Source organism: Quercus lobata, chromosome 1 (assembly GCF_001633185.2).
Source record: "Quercus lobata isolate SW786 chromosome 1, ValleyOak3.0 Primary Assembly, whole genome shotgun sequence".
In the NCBI taxonomy this organism is placed as follows: domain Eukaryota; kingdom Viridiplantae; phylum Streptophyta; class Magnoliopsida; order Fagales; family Fagaceae; genus Quercus; species Quercus lobata.
This window is the reverse complement of record NC_044904.1, coordinates 18,663,428-18,685,155: the sequence shown is the minus strand read 5'-3', so window position 1 is coordinate 18,685,155 and position 21,728 is coordinate 18,663,428. Positions and strand designations below refer to the sequence as shown.

The 21,728-nt window shown below is 34.4% G+C and overlaps 1 protein-coding gene across 4 annotated transcripts; it reads right to left on the bottom strand.

The window, feature by feature from the left end:
- Positions 1-2,869: 2,869 nt before the first annotated feature.
- LOC115981944 lies at positions 2,870-19,537 on the bottom strand. 4 transcript variants are annotated; one of them, XM_031104391.1, is made up of 15 exons: positions 19,366-19,537; positions 19,107-19,334; positions 18,300-18,977; positions 17,753-17,959; positions 17,324-17,635; positions 16,107-16,234; positions 14,703-15,854; positions 12,985-13,126; positions 12,710-12,875; positions 12,415-12,578; positions 11,549-11,634; positions 9,165-9,264; positions 6,438-6,499; positions 3,876-4,035; positions 3,031-3,311 (listed from the first exon to the last, which is right to left on the bottom strand). In XM_031104391.1, exons 2-15 carry the CDS (start codon positions 19,269-19,271, stop codon positions 3,138-3,140), a joined length of 3,696 nt encoding a protein of 1,231 aa, XP_030960251.1. In that variant the 5' UTR covers positions 19,272-19,334; positions 19,366-19,537; the 3' UTR covers positions 3,031-3,137. The 4 variants fall into 4 exon arrangements, 3 of the variants coding, with proteins under 3 accessions (XP_030960258.1, XP_030960251.1, XP_030960269.1); XM_031104398.1 differs by lacking the exon at positions 19,366-19,537 and having other exon boundaries at positions 2,870-3,311; positions 19,107-19,337; XR_004089488.1 differs by lacking the exons at positions 6,438-6,499; positions 19,366-19,537 and having other exon boundaries at positions 2,870-3,311; positions 19,107-19,337.
- Between the last annotated feature and the right edge of the window lie 2,191 nt (positions 19,538-21,728).

The window sequence follows — 21,728 nt, the reverse complement described above, 5'->3', positions numbered from 1 at the left end:
AAAAATATTTAATTATTTTTATTAATATAACTGCATAATTATTATATATATATATATATATATATTGTGATTTGCTAGTTTGTGTTTCAATTATTGCTAAAGCAATTGAACTTGATCAAAAAGGCCACATTTCAAATCAGCTGTTTTTATTGTGAGTTTTAGAAAAATAATCATATAAGTTGCCTATTAGTAGCATTGCCTAGAAAAACCCAAAATTTTAAATCCTCCCTCCCAACTTATTGTGAGAAAATAAAAAAGTAAATTCTCTTTTATACACTTAGATTAGAATAGAGTAGAAATTCTATTTTGTATATAAAAAAAATAGTGAATCATTTATAAAAAAAAATTTAATATTCATTTATTAATTTATGAATAAATGACATTTTTATTCATTTATGAATATTAAATGACATTTATTCATTTATTAAATGTACTCCCATTAAACACATGATAATAAATTAATATATATTTGTAAAAGATCACTGTGGACAAAGTTGGGCTCAAAACTTGTTTTGAGCTATTTTTTCCTACCCATTATGTAGTAAATTATAAGATTATTCATGTGTATTATTTAAATAAGTCACATGACTTATTTTTTACCTATAAATGATCTCTTCAAATGTCACATAGTAGATTAAAGCAAGATTACTCTAAACATGTTTGGATCCAAACATTTTTCAAACACTATTGCTTTTTGCCAAATAGAAAAGAATACTAATCCTAATAATAATTAAACAAATGATTACAAGTTGTGTTGAGGTGGAAGGTTAAATGATAAGTATTCTATTTCATTCTCAAGGAATGCACCACATGGCAAAAATTTAGGCTATTACAAAACTTGAAATAAAATGCATGGAATAAAATTATTAGTTGGAAATTTGGGATAATATACACTAGACAATACTTTTTATTTTTATTTTTTGAGAAACATGCTAGACAATACTTTAGTTTGCATTCTTGGTATTTATACGTTGGCAAGACATATGGTGCACAATACAATTATTTATTTTGGTTTTGTTTTGTTTTATTTTATTTTTTTCTCGAAAAGATTATATATATCGCTAAGTGATTGGCCAAAAAATTTAATTAAAATCCAACTGATATATTCCAAACAGATTAAAAAAAAAAATAAAAAAAGAGAATGAATGAAGAAGTGTGGGTGTCTGTGACTCTTTTTTAGATGGTATTGGGAGTTCAAAGGTTCTCATCCATTCTTTCTCTAACTCGTACAATTACTATGGAAAAAATTGTCATGTGATGAAAACACAAAAATATGCTCTTATGGATCTCTCCAAGATATGATGCACATATTACAATGGGGACTACATTTTGATTCAAACCTTGGGGGGTTGATGCTGATTTATTACTCAAGATTCCCCATGAGTTGGTGCTATTAAGATATTGATGGGGCTCAGCCTACTGCTAAAACCCACCTGACTTAATGCCTGTGATGTTTCACACTGTTCAAACTCCCTAGGCATTGACTTCTCAACAGATAAGTGCACTTTAATCACACTGTTCAAACTCCCTTGGCCATTCTACGATTTGTTGTGGTTGAGCTTTTCAAATGAAACTTTTCTTGGTAATATTTGTGCGAAAATTGTTGAAGAAGATGCTACAAATTTTAGTTTTTGTTTAAAAAATACCAATATAATAAATACTTCTTTTATGTTGATTACTAATACAAATTTTTTGATAACGATTATTATCAAATATTTTGAGATCACCATAACCATTTATCTAGTATCTATCTATTTTAATTTTATAAGTTTTATAGCTAGACAATACCTTATGAATGAGTTCAAACTTGGTAGTGTGACTAGTGAGTACAATAAAATATATTTATTTATTTTAGTTGACCATGCCCAAAAAAGAAACTAACCAATAAATATTAATATATCACCATTTATCTATCTATTATAAATATTGGATATAGACGATGCCTTATGAATGAGTTCAAGTTTAATAATGACTTGTGAGTAAAGGGCAGAACCACTTAGAGAAATGGGGTTGGGGGGAGATGACTTCTCAAACATCAGAAAAAGACCCTTAATTTTTTTTTTTTTTTTTAAATTTTCAAAAGATATATAGTAGATCCCAAACTTCTTAAATATTAGACTTTTACCCCTAAATTTACCTAAAAATTATAAAAGAAAAATGGTTAAACCCCAAAATTTTCATATTTCTTGCATGACACTATTGAATTGGTTCAATTTTATATTTTATTTTGACCTCATTCGTAAAATTCTAGTTCGGCCCTTGCTAGTGATTACAATAAAATATATTTTTCTTATTTTGATTCACCATGCCGAAAAAGAAAACTAACCAACAGCATTAGTATACGACCATCTATTATAAATATTATATGTAGACAATACATCGAATGAGTTCAAATTTAGTAGTGACTAGTGATTATAATAAAATATATTTTTCTTATTTAGGTTCACCTTGCTGTAAAAAGAATCTAACCAACAGCATTAGTTAATATAATCTATCTATTATAAATATAAATATAAATATAATTATTATATGTAGATACTGCCTTATGAATAAGTTCAAATTTAGTAGTGACTAGTGGGTACAATAAAATATATTTTTCTTAATTAGGTTCAAGTTGCAGAAAAAAAGAATCTAACCAGCAGCATTAGTTAGTGTATCATTCAATTAAAATGAAAAAAAATAAAGAAAGAACTAATTTGGATTTGGATTTGTCATCTGCATTACAGATACAACCCTCCGTTGATATGGCAAATGTACTGAAATCACAGATTTTCTATTATATTATTATTAAATAAGAACTTACAAATTTTCCTGCTGGGTAAGGATAAAAACTTACTAGTCAGTATATACTGTTAGGAACACGTACAACTCACCCTCAATTTTTTTTTTTTTTTAATACATAAAAAAATTTAGTGACAATAATCTTTTTCTACTATACAACTCACACATCCATACATACAGACAGACTAACTGCCATACTACTTCCTATCCAAGAGAAAGAAAAAAGAAAAAAAAAACGACTATACTATTAGTACGTATTACTTTTTACCTTTCACAATAACACGCTCATCATTTTCTTCACAAACAAAACACAAAAACACCCAAAAAGCTTGTCCTAATTGGCATTATAGATAGCCTTACACCGAGAAAGCATAATAGTCCATGCCATTACCAACATCTGAGTAATACTCATTATAATTGAGAGACGCCCAAAAACGGGAAAGCCCGTACTCCCCATGTTTAGGTGACTTCAGATAGCAAAGGTGCAATTCTTTCAGATTTTTGTCAAATGTTCGCTTTATGGCAAGCACCTGCAAACAGATGCAATTGAAAGGTCAAATTACTGTTTTCTCATCCAAGCTGTGATTTCAAAACACTAAAGCAGGTATTCTGAAATTCATAACGAATATAATGAAGACCACTGCACACAGATGCATTATATCAAAATGGAAATGATTGAGATGTGTTTAGGCAGATATGTATCAAACGTAGACCTACAAAACTTGGTTTCTACAAACATACATATATTGCAAAATTGAAATGGGAATAGATATGTCACTAAAATGATTTAAGACCAGAAGGGTTTCCCTGCCAAGCATGGGAACTGGGTGATGTACCATGTAATAGTGCATTATGAAAATAGATAAAATTAAAACCCGCCATCCACAAGCATGAAGTAAATGGCTTCCCTTCATGTACATATCCTGTTATTAATGATTTCAATTTATATTTTCTTAATCATTGTGAGATCTCAAGCTGGGTATTTAATAACCCAAACAATCAGAGTATTTCCATGTACATCTTTCCAGACAAAACAAAACAGAGTACAATTCGAGTTGTACATGCATCATTAATAATAGAGATGCGAGGATCACCTGGGATATATTGATTCTTGAAAATTTACCCATCAAATCTCTTCGATCCATGCCAACATTCCATATGCCTCCAGTGAGGCAAGACCGGAAGTCTAGTGCACATTGTAATATGTTTTCAACAATGCTTGCTACATGCCGCGTTTCATGAGAGAGGAAACATCTGCAAAGGTTATTTATGTACACTGTTTAGTGATATCAAGTTTAAGAACCTTCAATACATAAACCCCCCCTCTCCTCTTCCCAAATATATATATTAATTGCAGTAGAAAAGAATAAACAGTTGTATTTCCCCATTAAAGTGCTTAGTAGTAACTGATTAAAATTACTATAACAAATAGATGAGACCGAAGCCAAAGAGCATATTTATAAGAAGCAACAATGAAGAGTTCCCTAAACAACAAACAGCTATATTTCCTCATGAAAGTTCTTAATAGTAACTGGTTAAAGTTACCATAACAAATAGATGAGACTGAAGTCAAAGAACGTAATTATAAAAAGCATTGATGAAGATTTCCCTATAACAAATAGATGAGACCCCAGATTTGAAGCATTTTGCATCCCTAAGGCCCATCCCTAGGAACTCAACCTCTGCCTGACGCAGAAATATGCCCAAATAAACTAAGAGCAGCCCCCAGTGTTGAACTTAATCCTTCATCCTAGGGTGACACATAAGCAAGAAATTATCCTGAATCCCCTAGTCAGTGTTCCTAGAACATGGTCAGCTTCTTTCATGTCTGGACCAGTTATGACCCACTTACGTACAAGGATTTGTCCCCCATATAATTTTTTTATAAATCACCACTGCTACTTTAACTGTCATAAGAGGCTAAGCACGTTTATTAACTTTCAAATCATAAGTGTAATAGATTATGAAAGGTTCACAGCAAGAGTAATTTAATAAGATTTTAGTGAGAAATATGAAGTTTTAGTTCTAAGTCTCTTCCAAAATGAATTGCATAAGGTTTTTTCTTAATCTACTACCTTTGGAATATGTAATTTAATAGACAAGAGCGAATAATACATATTTTTAGACTAATTTATAGGAGCACAAGGACCCAATAAAATAATTATTGAATAGGCAATATCTTCCATGACTTCATCAAAAGGTAACAGCAGTTGTAACCTTAAGAGGAGTGTAGTAACTCAAGCATTGTTTCAACAGTTGTGGGTTCAAGATTGGACATTTACAAGTAGAGTTGGGCATATTGCAACTCATTCCTAAAGCATACTAGAGAAAGTATAGCAGCACCCATTGTGTTTGTGAGTGATAGATATCACAAGTTTTGATAAATTGTTACAACAAGTGGGGAAGGGGGATTTCAATCTTGGTTCTAATAAAGGAGACCAGTCACTACTGCTGAGCTATAAGGCTCTTGGCAGGTGACATATCTCACAAGTTATAATCCAATAATGATTTATATGCTGAAAGCATTTCTCTACAGGAGCTTGATATTAAAAACTTGGGTGGACCCAAATATCATTAGGGGATTGAGGTGGCCAATCCAAAGCCAGAGTTATTTTTGTAGATGAAGAAGACTGAATCTTTTTAGAAGTACCGGACAGGACAGAGTTAATCCTGCATATAAGCTAATTGTTCAAGGTGAATGATAGAATAGCATTTGCAGTGGCAACTTGTGGAGGACAGGATTTACATCAATATCAAAATTGATTGTAACCCACATTTTTTTAACCCTCTCCTAATCAAGTGCTAAATTTTTTATTAACAACATCAATCTGTATCTGCCAATGGACTGCAAAGCTTGTGATTCTACATCAAATCTTTGAACATTTGAAATATGCTAAAAAGAAGGTAACAATCAACATCATGGGAACATAACAGTGAAGGCATGCACTAATGTAAATTGGGTTTGGAAACAGACTTAAATACTCTCCGCTGTGAGGAATTTAGACACCATGACTAAAGAGCATCCCTTGGTAGCTATAAGATGTGCTAAAAGCATTGAGGACAGTGGCAGGTAAAATGAATGCGATTAGTTAGTGAGTTTTTGTCATAAGAAAGACACTACATATTGACATTGAAGTAAATCAACACTCCATGAAGGAGACCTAAAACCTATGACAAGCTTGAGGGGAGTATTACTGTCTACCTCATTTCACATACTGACTATTCCAAAGACTTGCATCTAACACATAGCCCAAAAACTCCACGATAACTTTGCAACTAGCACGAGCAATTTCAACAAAACAATCTAAGAAAGATATGTTGCTATAGGAAATGGAATGGCTGAGACTATATATATATATATATATATTATCGTGGTATAATCATAGTTGAATTATATGATCTAATCATTTACCAGAGATCCTGCATCCTGGCCCCTAAATAGGTCATTTTTACTTTGAAAAGATAAACATGGCATACTACAGAAGTATAGATATCATAACCTTGTTCTCAGAGGAGGTAAAGGGTGAGGTAAGATCCAGGTTGGTTTCATTAACAGCCAGCTTTGCAACTCTATGCAGCAATAATTGTTCATGTAAATGATATTTCAAGTTTTAAAAGACTAACGCCCCCCCCCCCCAAAAAAAAATTGAACTTACATGTGTAACGAATCCATTAAATAAGCCATATGCACCGAATCAAGATCCAACATATCTTTGACCTACATAGACCACAAGCAAATTCAAGATTTTTTTTTTTGGTGGGTATGTGCATATTCAAGATCAAGGACACCACAAAAATTGAATAAAAACAATGATATCTACTTATAAAAATTAGAAAAGAAATGGCATATTATAGACAATTAATCATTATAAAAAAGAAAAAGAAAATATTATGATGATAGATGTCTATCAATGGTGCTTATCTTCTAAATACACGCTTTTGTATTTTAAAATCAAGGGAAAGTGTACTTGGAGGGTGTACTTTACACCCTTCAAGTTAGTCCTTTGATTCTGTCTGGCTCTATTTGAGGATACGGCCACCTTGACCATAGATCATTAAAAAATACATAACCCCAAATGTCAAGATTCAATCCAAATATCCAAAGCCCAAACACTATTACTTACTTGATTATGCAGTATGCACATGCTATGACTTGAGCCCAAATTTACAATGTTATGACATAAGCCCAGTAATTGTGACTATAGTACAAATAAAGAGCCCATGGAAGAAAGGACCCAAAAAAAGAAGGATCAAACGGTGGAGCTACTAAAGAGTGCAACATAGGCAAATGGTACTCATTCTACCAGATAACAGGGGATGATTTTGGCCTGTCTTTAGACAACTCTTGGAGTGAAAAGCAACAAATTGTGGATCTGAAACCATTGAAGAAGACAAGGAAGAAGAAAAATGAACAAAATAACTACCAACAAGGCATGGTTTCAGTGGAGACAATTCTGGTTGAGTTAAAACACTCGAAGACAGCATTGATTCCATTGGAACTTCAGGAGAAAAGAAAGGATTCAATCCCTTAGTGTTGTACACTAGTGGTTGAAGCTTGGATTTCAATAATCACTGTGTGAACAGCCCACATAATCTGCCATTGTAGCATCTATATAACCAAAAATTTGAAATAGTCCAGGCCAGGAACCAAGGCTTTCAATGCACTCTGCCACACCACATATCACACTAAAGTCTATTGCTTTCCACATTAAATCTGATAGATTTATACACCCTTATCACCCCTCATGTTCTTTCATAAGCTCAGACTTCATGCAATCCATATTATTCATCTAAAATGCCAAGACCACTTACCCAGAACAACTTGATTAAAAACCAAAAGCTTTATGATAGACAACACCCCAAACTGAATAGGAGAAACAAGCTATCTTTGTATCTTCCAATTAACAATTTGAAACTCTCAACCTTATTAACTACACCAACATGCATAGGGGAAAAAGAGAGAAAGTTGAAAGACTAGAAAGTAAGCCTTCCCCCTTCATGTAAGTAGAGATTTTCCAACTAGCTGGCATTTTGTCCATCCTCTTGACCACTCCATCACATATTGTCCTTGATAAAAGAACAAAGGGGCAAACCCAAGTATGTCATTGGAAGGGTGATCACTCTACAACCTGATCATTCAGTCTCTTCCACTTCTGAGAGTGGGAACATCTTATTAATAATCTATGTTGAGGCTATAATTATCATTGGTGATGAGGGGATTGAGGAGTTCCTGCAAAGTTCATTTCAAACTAAGGATCTAGGAAAACTGCATTATTTCTTGGGGATTGGGGTAGCCTGGTCAAAAGAGGGAATTAGTTTGTCACAGAGGAGAGACATGTTGGATATTTTGGGAGAAACTGGACTGTTAGACTCTAAACCTACAGACTTATGGATCCCAATTTAAGCTGTACCTGGATTAAGGGGTGTTGTTATATAATCCGAGGAGATATTGTTGCCTACTTGGCAAGTTAACTATCTCACCACTACTCGTCCAAATATATCCTTTGCAGTGACTGTTGAGTCAGTATAGAGCAGATCCTCGTTACCCAGATTAGGAATCAATTCTTCAGATTATGAAGTATCTGAAAGCACATCCTGGTCATGGACTTTAATACAGGGCTAATGGTCATTTACAGTAGATGCATTTGGAAAGAAGATCAACAACTGGATATTGTAGCTTTCTAAGGGAAACTAGATTACTTGACAAAGTAAAAGGCAAAGTGTCATCTCCTGGCTAGTGTAGAAGCTGAGTATACCATGACTCAATAAGTCATATGAGCTTATGTGGATTAAGCACCTGCTTGAGGAATTAAGGCTCAATGTGCAGTTACCTTTGACTATGTATTATGACTACTTATTGTTTTGTATCTTGTGTTCCATGAGTAGACTAAGTAGATAAAGGTGGATTGTCATCTTGTTCAGGAAAAAGTGGAGAGTAGAGTTATTGCTACCCAATATGTTTCTACAAGAGCTCAAATTGAGGATATGTTTACTAAACCTTTCTGCAAAACAATATTGGATTTTCTATGTAACAAGCTAATATTATATAATATATATGTCATGGTTTGAGGGGGAGTGTTATGTAAGGATCTTGGTTAGGGTTAGGTTTTAGATGGTTCAAGTAGGGCCTTGGGTGAGAAATGCTAGGGTTTGGGTGTTTGAGATCTTTAGGGTTTCAGGTATATGGTGTTTCAAGTGGTTCTTGGTGATATGAGTATTAAAGTTGGTAAGACAAGGTTTCATAACACGTTCTAGTTATGATACCAAGTTAGAAAATGTTTGACCCAACTTACCTAAGAAAAAATACGGAGAAAACTAGTAAATGAATATACTATAGGCAGAAGAAAATAAATGATCAAAAATAAAAATAGTTTTCTTCAAACCTTATTCTGAAGGGAGTTAAGAAACCTGCACCATGATACATGAGATAATTGTGACTCCACGTATTGTTGTAATGTAGATACAAAATGATTGACCTGATGCCTGACATGGGACAAATGGAGAGAGAATGATTACTTACAAAACAAAATTTTCATGCTGAAATTGGAAACTCCAATGAAAGTTAGAACTATTTGAGATGATGATCATTGACTTCCCTTTCTAAGTTTTTATTCTAAGCTACATATACTGACGCAGGACAACCAGAACAAAACTAAACAATGGAAAAATAAAGGAATATGACCTAAGAGTCAGCACCTAGGCTTGGCTTGGAGTCAGCACCAAGTCGGGAAACCATTAGGAGTCAGCACCAGACCAAAGAAATCAAACGGCCATTTTTATCATTCATCAAAATATCAACTAACTTCTCAAGGAGCTGCTTATAAAGGATCGCTAAACCCTAGTTCTAATTAGCTAGGAAACTCTAATTGGCTTATTACAAAAATAACTTTGCTTCCAAATTAAAATACTAATAGCCTAATAACATAAGGTTTTAAGATTACGTGTGCATTTGGATTAGCTTATTGTGGAAAGCTTATTTGCTAGAAGTTGGCAAAAGTACGGTTGCACTAAGAAAAAGTAAGACTTCAAAAAGCCTACATAAGCAAATAAGCTTTTTTTTTTTGGATAGGTGCATAACCAAATAAGCTAAAAAGCTAATCCAAAATCACAAAAAGTTTGTTTGCCATCGGCTTTTTGGTTTAGCTTTTAGCTTATTTTGTTTATGTTTAGCTTTTTTAAAACCTCACTTTTTCAAAGTAGAAGTATATTTTAGCCCATTTTTAGTAAAAATCCAAATAAGTTGATGCCAAATGGACACTACACGATCTTTCTGATTACTTTTTGGGCATTTGATAGATACTGCAAATCATTGAATGGAAAATTTCTTGATCAGAATAATAGCAATCCATATTAGTACCAAAGCTCTACCATTGCTAAGTAGAGCCTCTCAAAGGTACACTCCAATCTCATTTGTTTTGTAATTTTTACTGGAACCATAACATTTAGTAGTCTAAGGAATAGATTTCACAAAATGTTTACATTTTTTCCTTTCATTTTTGGGTCATTGTACGCTCCTTATAAGGAATACTCGAACCCTACAGCTTATCCCTAAACAACCCATCCTTTCCTTCTCAATGAAGACAGTATTAAAGTTCTTCAATTGACCATAAACCCAGGTTGCATGTATTTCTATTTTACCACAAAAATTGATCCATCTATGGCATAGTAGTTGAAAACTTAATATGCAAAATACAATTATCTTTTTATTCCTTTTGATGCATATCTATAGGTGTGTCTCTCAGATAAGTGCATTGTGCCATACAACACACATGACTGATGAGAAGATACAAATAAAGAGACTGTATTAGGCAATCCACACTCTACTTGATTGACATCTTTTCAATTAGTGAAAAATAAGGGTTATCTGATGAGGTGATACATAATAAAGAGACAAAGTATTAGGCTGTCCACTTACTCTACTTGATTGGCATCATTTTAGTTCTTTGCTTTTATTTAGGAAAAGGATTTTTTTTTTTTTTTTCTTTCTTCCAGTGCTCAATTGAACTAATCCTTGATCCCAACAGATTGGGCTCAAAGACATCAATCATCTTCCACCAGTGAGACTTATCAATGCATACTTTGGCCATAAAAGACAATCAATAAAATATTAATCACAATCACCTAAAGAACCTAAGCCAAGTGCTTAACAGATATACAATATCAGTGTTTTAAAATGAAAAAAGAAAACCCAGATAAATAATGATTTATTTTGTCCTAGTTTCATAAACAAAGAGTGTATCCCCTCAACTCCACCCCACAACACCCACCCTCCTCCCCCCTCCCCCTCCTCAACAAATGAGCTCTAGCTCAAACGGCACCTCTTCTCCCCCCCACCCCCCCCATAAGAAGAGGTGGAGTGTAAGGTTGTGAGTTCAAAACCCAGAGTTTGTGTATGTGTAATTAAAAAGACAAATAAAAAGTTCACCCCACACCCCCATCATCGTAAAATGTTTAACACACTGATTCTTCACCATTCTTTTATCTTCATCTCTCTCTACTATAAAGAGAACTTTTGTTCAATCCAAAGAAAGTGTACCACATGTAATCAGATTTGTAAGTTTTGTAAAAATTTCTCACATTTTTGAAGTGTCCATTAGCCATTTCTTACACATTCCATGTTGTGTAAACATTGGTACAATAGGGTGGTGTTTCCATGTAAAAAAACAATAAACATAGTAGCAAAGCAAATGTAAATGCTAGCTTTATGAGCCACAGAAAATAAGCATAACAAAAGGATCCAAATAAAACAATCAATTATTCAGCGTACCTTAGCTTCGTCAATATATTAAAATGGCCTACTTCACTTTCATGATTTTCAGAATGGCGATTCAGTTTAATCAAGTGCACCAACTCCTGTTTACCAAAATCGACATCTTGTTCAATACATTAGCATGATCAAAAGCCACTTGAATTTGCAGGATGTTTTATCATCTAAATGCAAATTTGAAGAAATGCATTATGACTTAAAAGTTAAAACTAATGTTGATGTCCAAATTTAGACTTACTAGAAATTGAATCCATTTCTGCAGACACTAAATATAAAATTCATGTTTTAGCAAACAAGAAGATCTAAATCTCTGAGAATGGTGTGATAAAAAAAGGAGGTGAAGTAGTATAACATCATGTGAGATTAAACCATGATTTATGTCTATGTAATCCATTAATTGGTTATAAACTGAGAGTTTAATCAACATAGATATCTAGTCTAGAAGCTGCAGGAGTTGGAGCTGTTGATAGCCAAATGCTCCTACATTCCACTTTTGAAGAAAGAACAGCATGCATCAATGCATCTACCATGGTTTTTTTTTTGATAGGTAAATGCATCTACCACGTATTCTTGAAAATGATACAGAAAATCACACATTACAATCTCAAAATCATTTATACAGAGAAAACAATAATGGCTACAGAACCCAACTTTTATAGCCAAGTGGTACCTCTATGGCTCGATCCCATCTAAAAAAAGTGAGGTCAGTACTGGGGAGGGTAGGGTTGTGTGAAAGGGGCTGGGGGACAGGTGGAGCCTACTACATAACTATTTTCATATGATCAAACAATAAGTGTGCAGCCTACTATTGCAATTTGATAAATGTAGGAAAGTAAAGTAGTAAACCAATGCCTAGGAATCCATACCTTCAATGAACGCCATACATCAGTCAATGCAAATACGGCAAGCTTCACTTTTACCAAAAAACTGAATATTTCAGCATATATTTGCAAAGCATCAGGAGTCAAAACAATACTAAGTGGCCAATCCACTCGGTAACCCAATCCTAAAAAATCAAAGGAATGCACTCCTGCAATAAAAAGAAACAAACAGAATCAAGGTACATTAAGATGAAAATTTTAATTTAATTTGAAACTTGAAAGGGAATAATTAAACAAACAGTAAAATAAAGAAGTACCCTAATAATAACCATAAAAATACCATTCATAGATGTTGAAAGAGGCATAGTTTTGTGTCCTTTCATGTACACAAATAACCTATCCTTATAACGGTCTCGCCCGCATGAAGACCTCTGAACTGACAACTCAAGGAAACCTTGAATTTCTGAAAGTCTCTGATCTGGCTCAGCAACACACCACTTATGCGGCTTCAGGGGGGGTGGGGGGGAATAAGGAATAAAATCAGAAGGTTTTTGGTCATATAAACCGTATCATTATAAAATAGTATGCATTAAAGTGATCAGTTGACAAGAATACATGTTGCCAAAGTGACTTGATAAACAAATCTGTCCAATCTGCTAATTCCATGAAATGGTAACGCCGCAGTGCCAGAAAATGTTCTTGCAAATCAAATCCTTCCTCAAGCAACTTGATAGTTAACTTGCTGACATACTTATATCTAGCATTCTTAAGGAAGAGCATAATATAGAGTGATCTCTGTTCCAACAGAAACAATTTGAACATGATTACTCATTTTAGTAATGAAGATTTTACTATGAGACAAAAAAGAAAATAAGGAGAAATAGATCAATCGAGGAATATTAGAAAATTGACAGTGAATCATGTGCTCCTCTTTAAAAAGATTAGAGAATTTATACAAGCATCCTATTTCATAAGGGTTATAAGTAGCATTTGCTAGTTGATTTGGGTAAAGTGAAGTAGTATTTAAGGTAATCTTTTCATCTGTGCTTCTCTTTCCTATCACTGATGGATTTTTATATTAATAATAATGCTTCTAAAACATATTGCTATGAGAGAAAATGGAGATTAAAGAATTCAAACATTAATCTTCTATTGCACAACCTGCACCTGATAATGTTCTTTTTCCCTTTGAGTCTAATTGACAACTTTATTCACATGAAGTGAAAGATGAAATACTTGAAGCATGTTTTCATGTGATCTTCAACTGTGAGGCTTTTGAATGGCTTCCGAAGAATTCCATAGTTCTTTGATTATCTATTAAATACATAAGGAAATGTTCACAATCCAATCTTCTAATATAATGATTTGACCCCTCTTAAAAATGGGCAATACATTCACATCTTTTCCACTCTTTTCACTCATCAATCTCCAACATTGCAAGAGACCACATATTATTTTGTGGGAATTTATGCTCCATAAAAACATACTATGAAACTATGATGTTGAGTTCCTAAAAATTAGATTCAAAAGAAAAGGTCACTCAAAATTAGTTGTAGACTTCTCCTATCCAGTGTGAATTCTACAAACAGCATCCTCAGCCTCACCACCCAACATTACAATTGTGGCAGCACAACTGATCTAACCTTCATATGGATACATTAAATTCACATTTTTTTCCCAGTTTTGTCATTCATCAGTCCCCAACATCCCAAGGCAAGACATAGATGATTTTTAGAAGTGGGTTTATAAGAACAAAACAATTCTAAATTTCATCCACCCTGACCAGATTCTATAGACAACATCATCCTCAGTCTTACCTTCCTCTGTTACGACCTTGGTAGCTCAATGTCCCTCACTACCAGTAAATTAAGCATCAAACAACCAAAATTGAATACCTAATCTGCATCACATGTTAAGAGTGTTGGTACTACTATCAATGCCCACTTCTAATATTCATTAGAATTTTATATGTTGGAAACCCAAAATTAGATTCCAAATAGGATTTCCTGGTGAACAATGAATATATATCTATATATGTTATGACATTCATTCTCTGTCTTTAGTATTATATAGTAATCTAATGTTTAGGCAGAAATTGTTTACTAAAAGAAAAAATATATACTCAGCAGAAACAAAACATTAAAAAAAAAAAAAACAACAGCGAAGATAAACTCATCAAAGGCAAGCACACAAATCAGAAAGTGTATACATCACATTTCTGGTTGGGCCCAATACCGAGAATTACTAAAGAAAAACATAAAGAAAAAATGAACAAACCACACAACATAGTTTGATTAATATTTGTTTGAAAACTAGCATAAAGAAAAGGATACTGAAGAATGATTTCCTGCAGTAAGCATTTTTCAATGATGAAATCAAGTGGTATCTCAAACATGGCTGACAAACTCTGCCTCTGATCTCCAACACTATTATCTTTTTTTTGATAGGTATCTCCAACACTATTATCAATGGTGATACTGGAACCACCAAGCAAACTCTCCCAACTACTCCCACCAGAAACATTTTTTATAACTTCTTGGTTGTGGTCCTTCAAGTATGATGGTGAACAAACATAAGGCACTTCAATATTATCAATTAAAACATGGTCTCCGTCATAGCCTTGTTTACTATGACGATCACTCTTACTTCTGGTAGAAGAAGCATGAGAATGCATGAGTAATCGAGGCTCAGTTCCAAATTCATGCACAGAACCAGTTGCTGACTGTTCCACGCATAACTTACAAGGGTCTTCTACAGAGGTAAAGTCAAAGTAAGGTAAAGATCGGCCATAGTCTGCATTGCATCTCTCTCCTGGCTTGCTTATTGAGTGAAGGAAAGCATAACTTGTCAACATTGGATTCACACTCATAAAATTGCTTTGGTAGTAAGACTTACACCTTTGCAACGTATATAAATACGGAGTGTGTGTGGAATTTTCAAGTTGGCCCTTGCCAGTGGCTTCCCCAATCGAAGCATCTAACATGGCCTGAATTTTGTGAAAATATGATGTACCTTCCATTATTACTCCCACATTTGCTTTCCTCGGATTTAGGTCAGAGTCTTTCTGAGGGTGTCCTAGTGAAAAGACTTTATCAGCTAGAGAATCTGTATGTTGAATATCAGATGTGCATGACTGGTTAGACTCCTCTGGCTCGAGCAGCTCAGGTAAGTGACTTAAAAACATACCGTTATTATGAGAATGCACATCATGACTGAGGCTGTCTGTTACTTCACAAATTCCACGTGAATCATTTTCTATATGACATGAATTTTTAAATTCATGAGGCTTTTGCAAAGAAATATCCATGGAAGTACTCAGGGAGAAGCTTAAAGCAGATAAATACTTAGTGTGATTTGGAGGCTCAATTAGCTGCTCAGACTCGATTTGCTCTTCAGAGCTGTTCGAGGACGAACATTCAGACGAATCGTCTGTATCCATCACAAAAGACAACTCATCCATTGAATCACAGTCCACATTAATATCACTGAGAATTATAGAAATCAAACCATCAATAAAGCATTAAAAACATTTGAAAGAAAAGTGACAAATACAGAAGTTTGTAAATGGAATGAAAGAGTAGTGCTCATGAACTGGAGAGAAATATATTCATCAGCTGACATACAGTGCACATGCATAAATTATCCTCAACATAAATAATAATGACTTGTATATTCCCAGACTCTCTTGATGTTGTTACATTTGCACACAAAGAGAGAGAGAGAGAGAGAGAGATTACACATTTGAGCTTCTTTTATCTGCTGTTGAAGGAGCAATTGAAGTGTCATCCAATGTGCATGAAACTGAATTGTTTGAACTCCTTCCACCATTGGCAAAGTACATTGTTTCAGGGCAACAGGGAGCTACCTGCAAAATGAAAAAAATTCAATATAAGAATGTAACTAGGTGATCAGAAGCAGCAGTGAATCAAAATCAGCATGCGGGTAGACATGTCAGTCACATGACGGATTAACAGTTTCCTTTAGGTTCACAATACATAGAGCATCTACTAACAGGATTGACAAAAACTTAAATGACTTAACCAGAAGCTTGTTTCACTTATTATTTAGTTAAAAAGAAAATTTACATACAAATATATGAAGAGAAAATTAAATTAAGAATTGAAGGAAAAAAATACTAGAAGTCTAGAACTATAGTTTGTTCACAGACTACGGCAGACCACACCATAGCATTTTAGCAGAATCAGAATGCCTAAAGACTGGCAATGGAAAAGTATATGTTGAACATATTATTGACACCTGAAAAAAAAGAAAAGAAGATGAATAATAGTCTATTGCTTGGGGGATATTTAGGATTCATTGCTTGCACTGCATAAATCAGGTAAAGCATTATATTCAGTGGAAAACATGGAAATTGGCTGGACATTTTTTTATGAATATAACAGGCTGGAAAATTATACTTTCCTGACAGCTTGGAGTTAGGAATAATAAAGAGAGCATGCATCATAGTAATCATGGTAAACAAAGAGTGATGAATAAGATCATAAGATTTAAATATTTTGGACAAGGAAAAAACTAAAGAATCATAATCACTTGCGAATACAATTGTAAACAGGAGGATTACGATCTAAAGCAAGCTTGAACCATGAAAAGCCAAGACAGCACACACCATAGTTTTGATAGTTACAACTAACAAATAGGTTCTTGAACCATAGCATGTTGCAGACAAAAAACATATTTTTGATAATTCAATAGTTGGGGGTGGGGGATTTGAACCCTAAATGTCTCCTTTGGAAGCACCATGAAGTGTCAGTTGAGCTACAAGGCTCTTGACAGCAAACAAAAAACATATGAAAACAAGATAAAGGATATATATATATATATATATCAGATAATTCATAATTGTTTCTGCATATTTTACCATCCATTAATACTATGTAGCAGAAAAAACACAAATCACTAAAAAAATCTGAACCACCATAGCTTGGTTACCTACCTGTTCATGTCTAAACTTCAATTTTGACAAAAGATATTCAAGTTTTTCCTCCATCATTTTGTAGTAACTGTCTCTTGCCAGTACCATGGCTTCTATATTTACTTTGCTGAAAGTCACTGGAGATGCATAAGACGGAGAACTGTTTGAAAACCCACTCCAGCACGGAAGAAAATCCTCATGAGTATGGTCCCCAGTGGCAACATAAATATACATTTCAAGCAATTTTGTCAGCACTTGAAGCTGCTGACCAGCTCTGACAAGTGGAACCAAGAAGTTCTTTAGAAAACAAGGAACAGCAACTCCATCTTGCTCCTGAGGTTAACAGTTCCCAACCATGATAATTAACATTAGGAAGGAATGCTAAAAGCATGAGCACATAAGAAAAAACTTCTGAGTCCAATGTTTCAAAGTTACAATAGAGAACAATACCCTGATACTTGGCAACGTGAAGTCAACAGATATGCCTACTTTACCATGTTGATTAGGTGGTAGATTGTTAGAATATTCTACTATAAACTCCTTATAAGGATCACTAATCTCAGCTTTGAATATCCATGACCTGATAAACCCACAATATGGTTCACATGACCGAAGAAAGAGAAACTTGAGTAGAGCACGGTGGGAATTATCAGCAACCTAAAAGGAAAATACAAAATTCCCCAAACAATCATTAGCAAAACTATAAAATGATGCAAGAACCATTCAATAATTAGAAAAAGAACAAGCGACATCCACAAAAAATCAGGAGTTCAATTGCCAATACCATAGTGTGCCCCTTCACAGAGACAACAATACAAATTTTCAACCTAGTCAGAAATTTAATATTTTTACAAAAGCTTTCTTATGTAGACAACAAAAAACAATATAAAAGGATTTCATAGTATTAAGGCCAGGGAATAAAACGAGTGAAATTACTTCAAATGAACATTTTCAGCTGAAAAAATATGGAAACAAGGAATTTTATATCTAAGCTGACCTGCAGTTGTTTATATAAATAAGTGAGAAGATCCCCTCCTCTATGGAAGTTACAAAACTCTAATGCTGCTTTAGCGATTGAATCTTCAACAGAAGATACCGCGAGGGAAAGTTTTACATCATGTAGGTTGCAAATATTAGCAAGAGCTTCAATTTGAGTCCTCAAGTCCTTAGTGTGCAGGTACAGCTCCAACAATGTAATTTCAGAATGCACTACACTTGTCAAACACCCCACCAAAGAAGATGGCGCGCCATCATTCCTTGATATTCGCCGCCTGAAACCTACCGATGCATACAACGTGTCGAGAGCACACATGTACCCTTCCAAAACCTTCCCAACAGCAACAGCAAATGCCTGATTAACAAGGCTGTAGGAAGGGCGTTTTTCGTCTTGCAATTCACTGCCATCTTTGCTAGTCGAGTTTTCACACGATCTAAAATTGGTATAATAATCTACAAATTTAAGGAGAAGAAAAACCCGAGAACCCGAGCAGCCTATGGAGCTCAGAATGTTTCCAAGAGCGTGAGTGCTGGAAGCCCGAGTCCACAGGCTTGGAATTCGATGGAATGTCCTATCAGCCGGTTCAGAAACAAAGGCAGCAGAAAGCTTTTCGATACTAATAAGTGCCGATTCTACGCCTTGCATTGCATACATTGCCAACCTCACCAAACTTTCCTCCTATCCATCCATCAGTTCACACACAAAATTAAGATCCCAGTTGAAAAAAAATCAGTGAAATTCAAAAGAAAAAGGAAACGATAGTAGAAACCCTAAAGTAACAACACTATGAGAGAGAAATGTGCTTACGGAGACGGTGGAGGCGTGGAAGAGAGGAGGAGGGTGAGAGGAAGAGGAAATTGGTGGAGGGCGTCCGCTTTCGGAAGGGATGGATTCCCAAGACCTGGGAGGAAGCCATGGATCTTCGACCTTGAGGTTCTCAAACAACGAAGCCAAATTCGCATCCATCGCCATTTTTAGATGATTGACGAAATCTGATACCTTGTTTATTCAGCTTTGTAAATTGTACTAGCAAAGCTCTTCTCTGTACTAGCAAAGCTCTTCTCTTCTCTTCTCTTCTCTGCTGCTTTACTTTTTTCAGTCCGATTCGCAGCGCAGTCACTTCAAATTTTTTTTTTTTTTTTTTGAGAAACAGTCACTTCAATTGGCCCGCCTAACGTTTAAAAAAACACAAAATGGACCGAAAAACGAACCGTTTGTTCCGGCACAATAAAGTGTTGAATTTGGATCCGGCCCAGCAATTCCACTTTCAAAAATTTTTAAAATTTTTTGGGGCATTTTTATTATGAATGCAAAAAAAAAAAAAAAAAAAAAAAACTTGGGGCAATTTTGTCCATTCCGTACAAAGGGTGATAATCAATTTATTTCCTAAGCTGCTCACATACTTTGAGATTTGACTGTAAATTTCCATTATCCAAAATTTATGTACATAACTTTTATGAGTAATGAACAATCATTTTTCTCTAAATCCATCACTTTTTTTCTTTTTCTTTTCTACTACTCATAATTGACAATTTTATTAAATTGTGTTACTAGACTTATTGTTCCGAAAATTGGGTTGTTGACTAAGTAATGAGCCCAAACCAATAGATGTTATTATTATAGACAATCCATTTCATAATCATGAAAATCCCATTTTTTGTGAGATGAAATCTATGTTCTAATTAAAGGTCATACAAAGAAGCAATCTTAAAATGAGCTTGCATGTATGAATTATATTTTATTAGGGTGATCAGAGATTCAGAGGTGTCCATAGGACAAGTTTCTACTCACTTGTCCCCCAACAAACTACATTTGGGTGGGAGAAGTGAGAACCTATTATTGACCATTGAGTTTTGATTATTCAAACAGGTTTGCACCTCTCCAATGAGTAATGCCCGATCAAATTCGATCGATTTTGATGGTGTGATATGTTGACAATAGCAAGAGAGGGAGAGAGGCTAAGATTGTAGCCTCCAAAGGACAGATCTAGTCTTGTTACGGTCATAACTAATTTTTCAGTGAAGATTACAGCCTTTCACAACCAGATTTGGTACTTATAGGTGATAGTGGATATTTGGCGAAGAATCAATTTATTCAAGTAATCAGTTGATATTTGGTTTGCCACTACTATTTGACCTATGAAGGTCGGGGTTTCACAGCATGAAACCCAAGGTCAATTGAAGGAATCAACCATGAGGTTGTGAGTTGGTCTAGATCAACCAATTGGGTCAGGTTTTTACACGTTGTTTGACACCCTTAATGGTGATCATTTGAACCTCTTCTTCCCTGTTGCTTTTGGGCAGTACCTCTTAAGCCTATTAGTCCATCAGAGAGAGAATGGGAGACATGTCATGGATATTCTTACTCTTTATTCCATATTCTATGCGTTCATCAGTAGGTATCAAGTCAGTGATGAATTGTGCTTAGGTCTCAATATTGTTTTCATAGTCTGGTGGCTTCAAGTTATCGACAAATATCCAACCATTTCTTTCTCAATCATTAGCAACTCGGCCTAAGTTTTTCTCTCCATCTTTGTGCGTACTTCCCAAATATTTTTCATTACTTAGTAACTTTTGAAGTAAATCGGTATTGTGCTAGGAATGCATCCACCAATTCCTTCCATTGAGAGACTTTCCAATTTGAGATACCATACTACCACTAGATGAGTGTGTCAGGGTCATATTTTTCATTAGTTGGCATATATATCTTTTGACAAAACACATTTTACTTATATTTGGGCAGTTCTAAGTGGATTTTAGAATATCATGAAGTATGTTTTACAAAAAAAACAAGTGATATTATTGAAGACTGCACAAAGAAATAAGTGTGAAAAGTTGAAAAAAGTGGACCTTGACACAAGCTCGATACAAGCTTCTATCGAGACTTCATAGACCTTGATACTTCTCGATCTATGAACTTCGCAAATCCAGAAATTCATGATTTGTTTTTCAGCCCATGATGTCTTGGACTTCTAGGGTTTCGTTTATTAAAATTTTAGGGATATAAAATGATTATTTTGTAGCCGTCATCATACACAGACTCAATTAGAGAATCTATTCACTTATTGTGAAGCTACAACGTTCTTATGCGCTTAGAGTTTTGTGATCAAGTGCTTCCTTTTCTTCAAGTGTATTGAAGAATTTTGCATCCAACAACAAGCTTCAAGTTGCTGGGAGTTAGTCACGTATTGAGATCTATGCAAAGGGAGGAAGTCTCTACAAAATCCAAACCAAGGGGATTGGCGTAATGATTTTATTGTAGGTAGGTACTTTGGGACAAACCAAGTTTGGAGTAAGATTTCTTATATTTGTAATTTCTTGATTTTAAGTAGTGACTTGGGAACAGTGACCTGAAAAGTTATCGATGGAGTTTTTGCTTTATGAGAGACTTTCCCTGTTAGTCAACAAATCATCTTGTTAAATTAAATTT

Bases quoted from the DNA above. Each gene is read 5' to 3' on its own strand.
- LOC115981944 (XM_031104391.1), bottom strand. From the start codon at position 19,271: ATGGCGATGGATGCGAATTTGGCTTCGTTGTTTGAGAACCTCAAGGTC. The intron at 17,636-17,752 runs GTATTGTTCTCT...TGTTAACCTCAG, and splicing joins TCACGTTGCCAAGTATCAGG to GAGCAAGATGGAGTTGCTGT. The intron at 4,036-6,437 runs GTAAGTTCAATT...TAACCTTTGCAG, and splicing joins TTAATGGATTCGTTACACAT to ATGTTTCCTCTCTCATGAAA.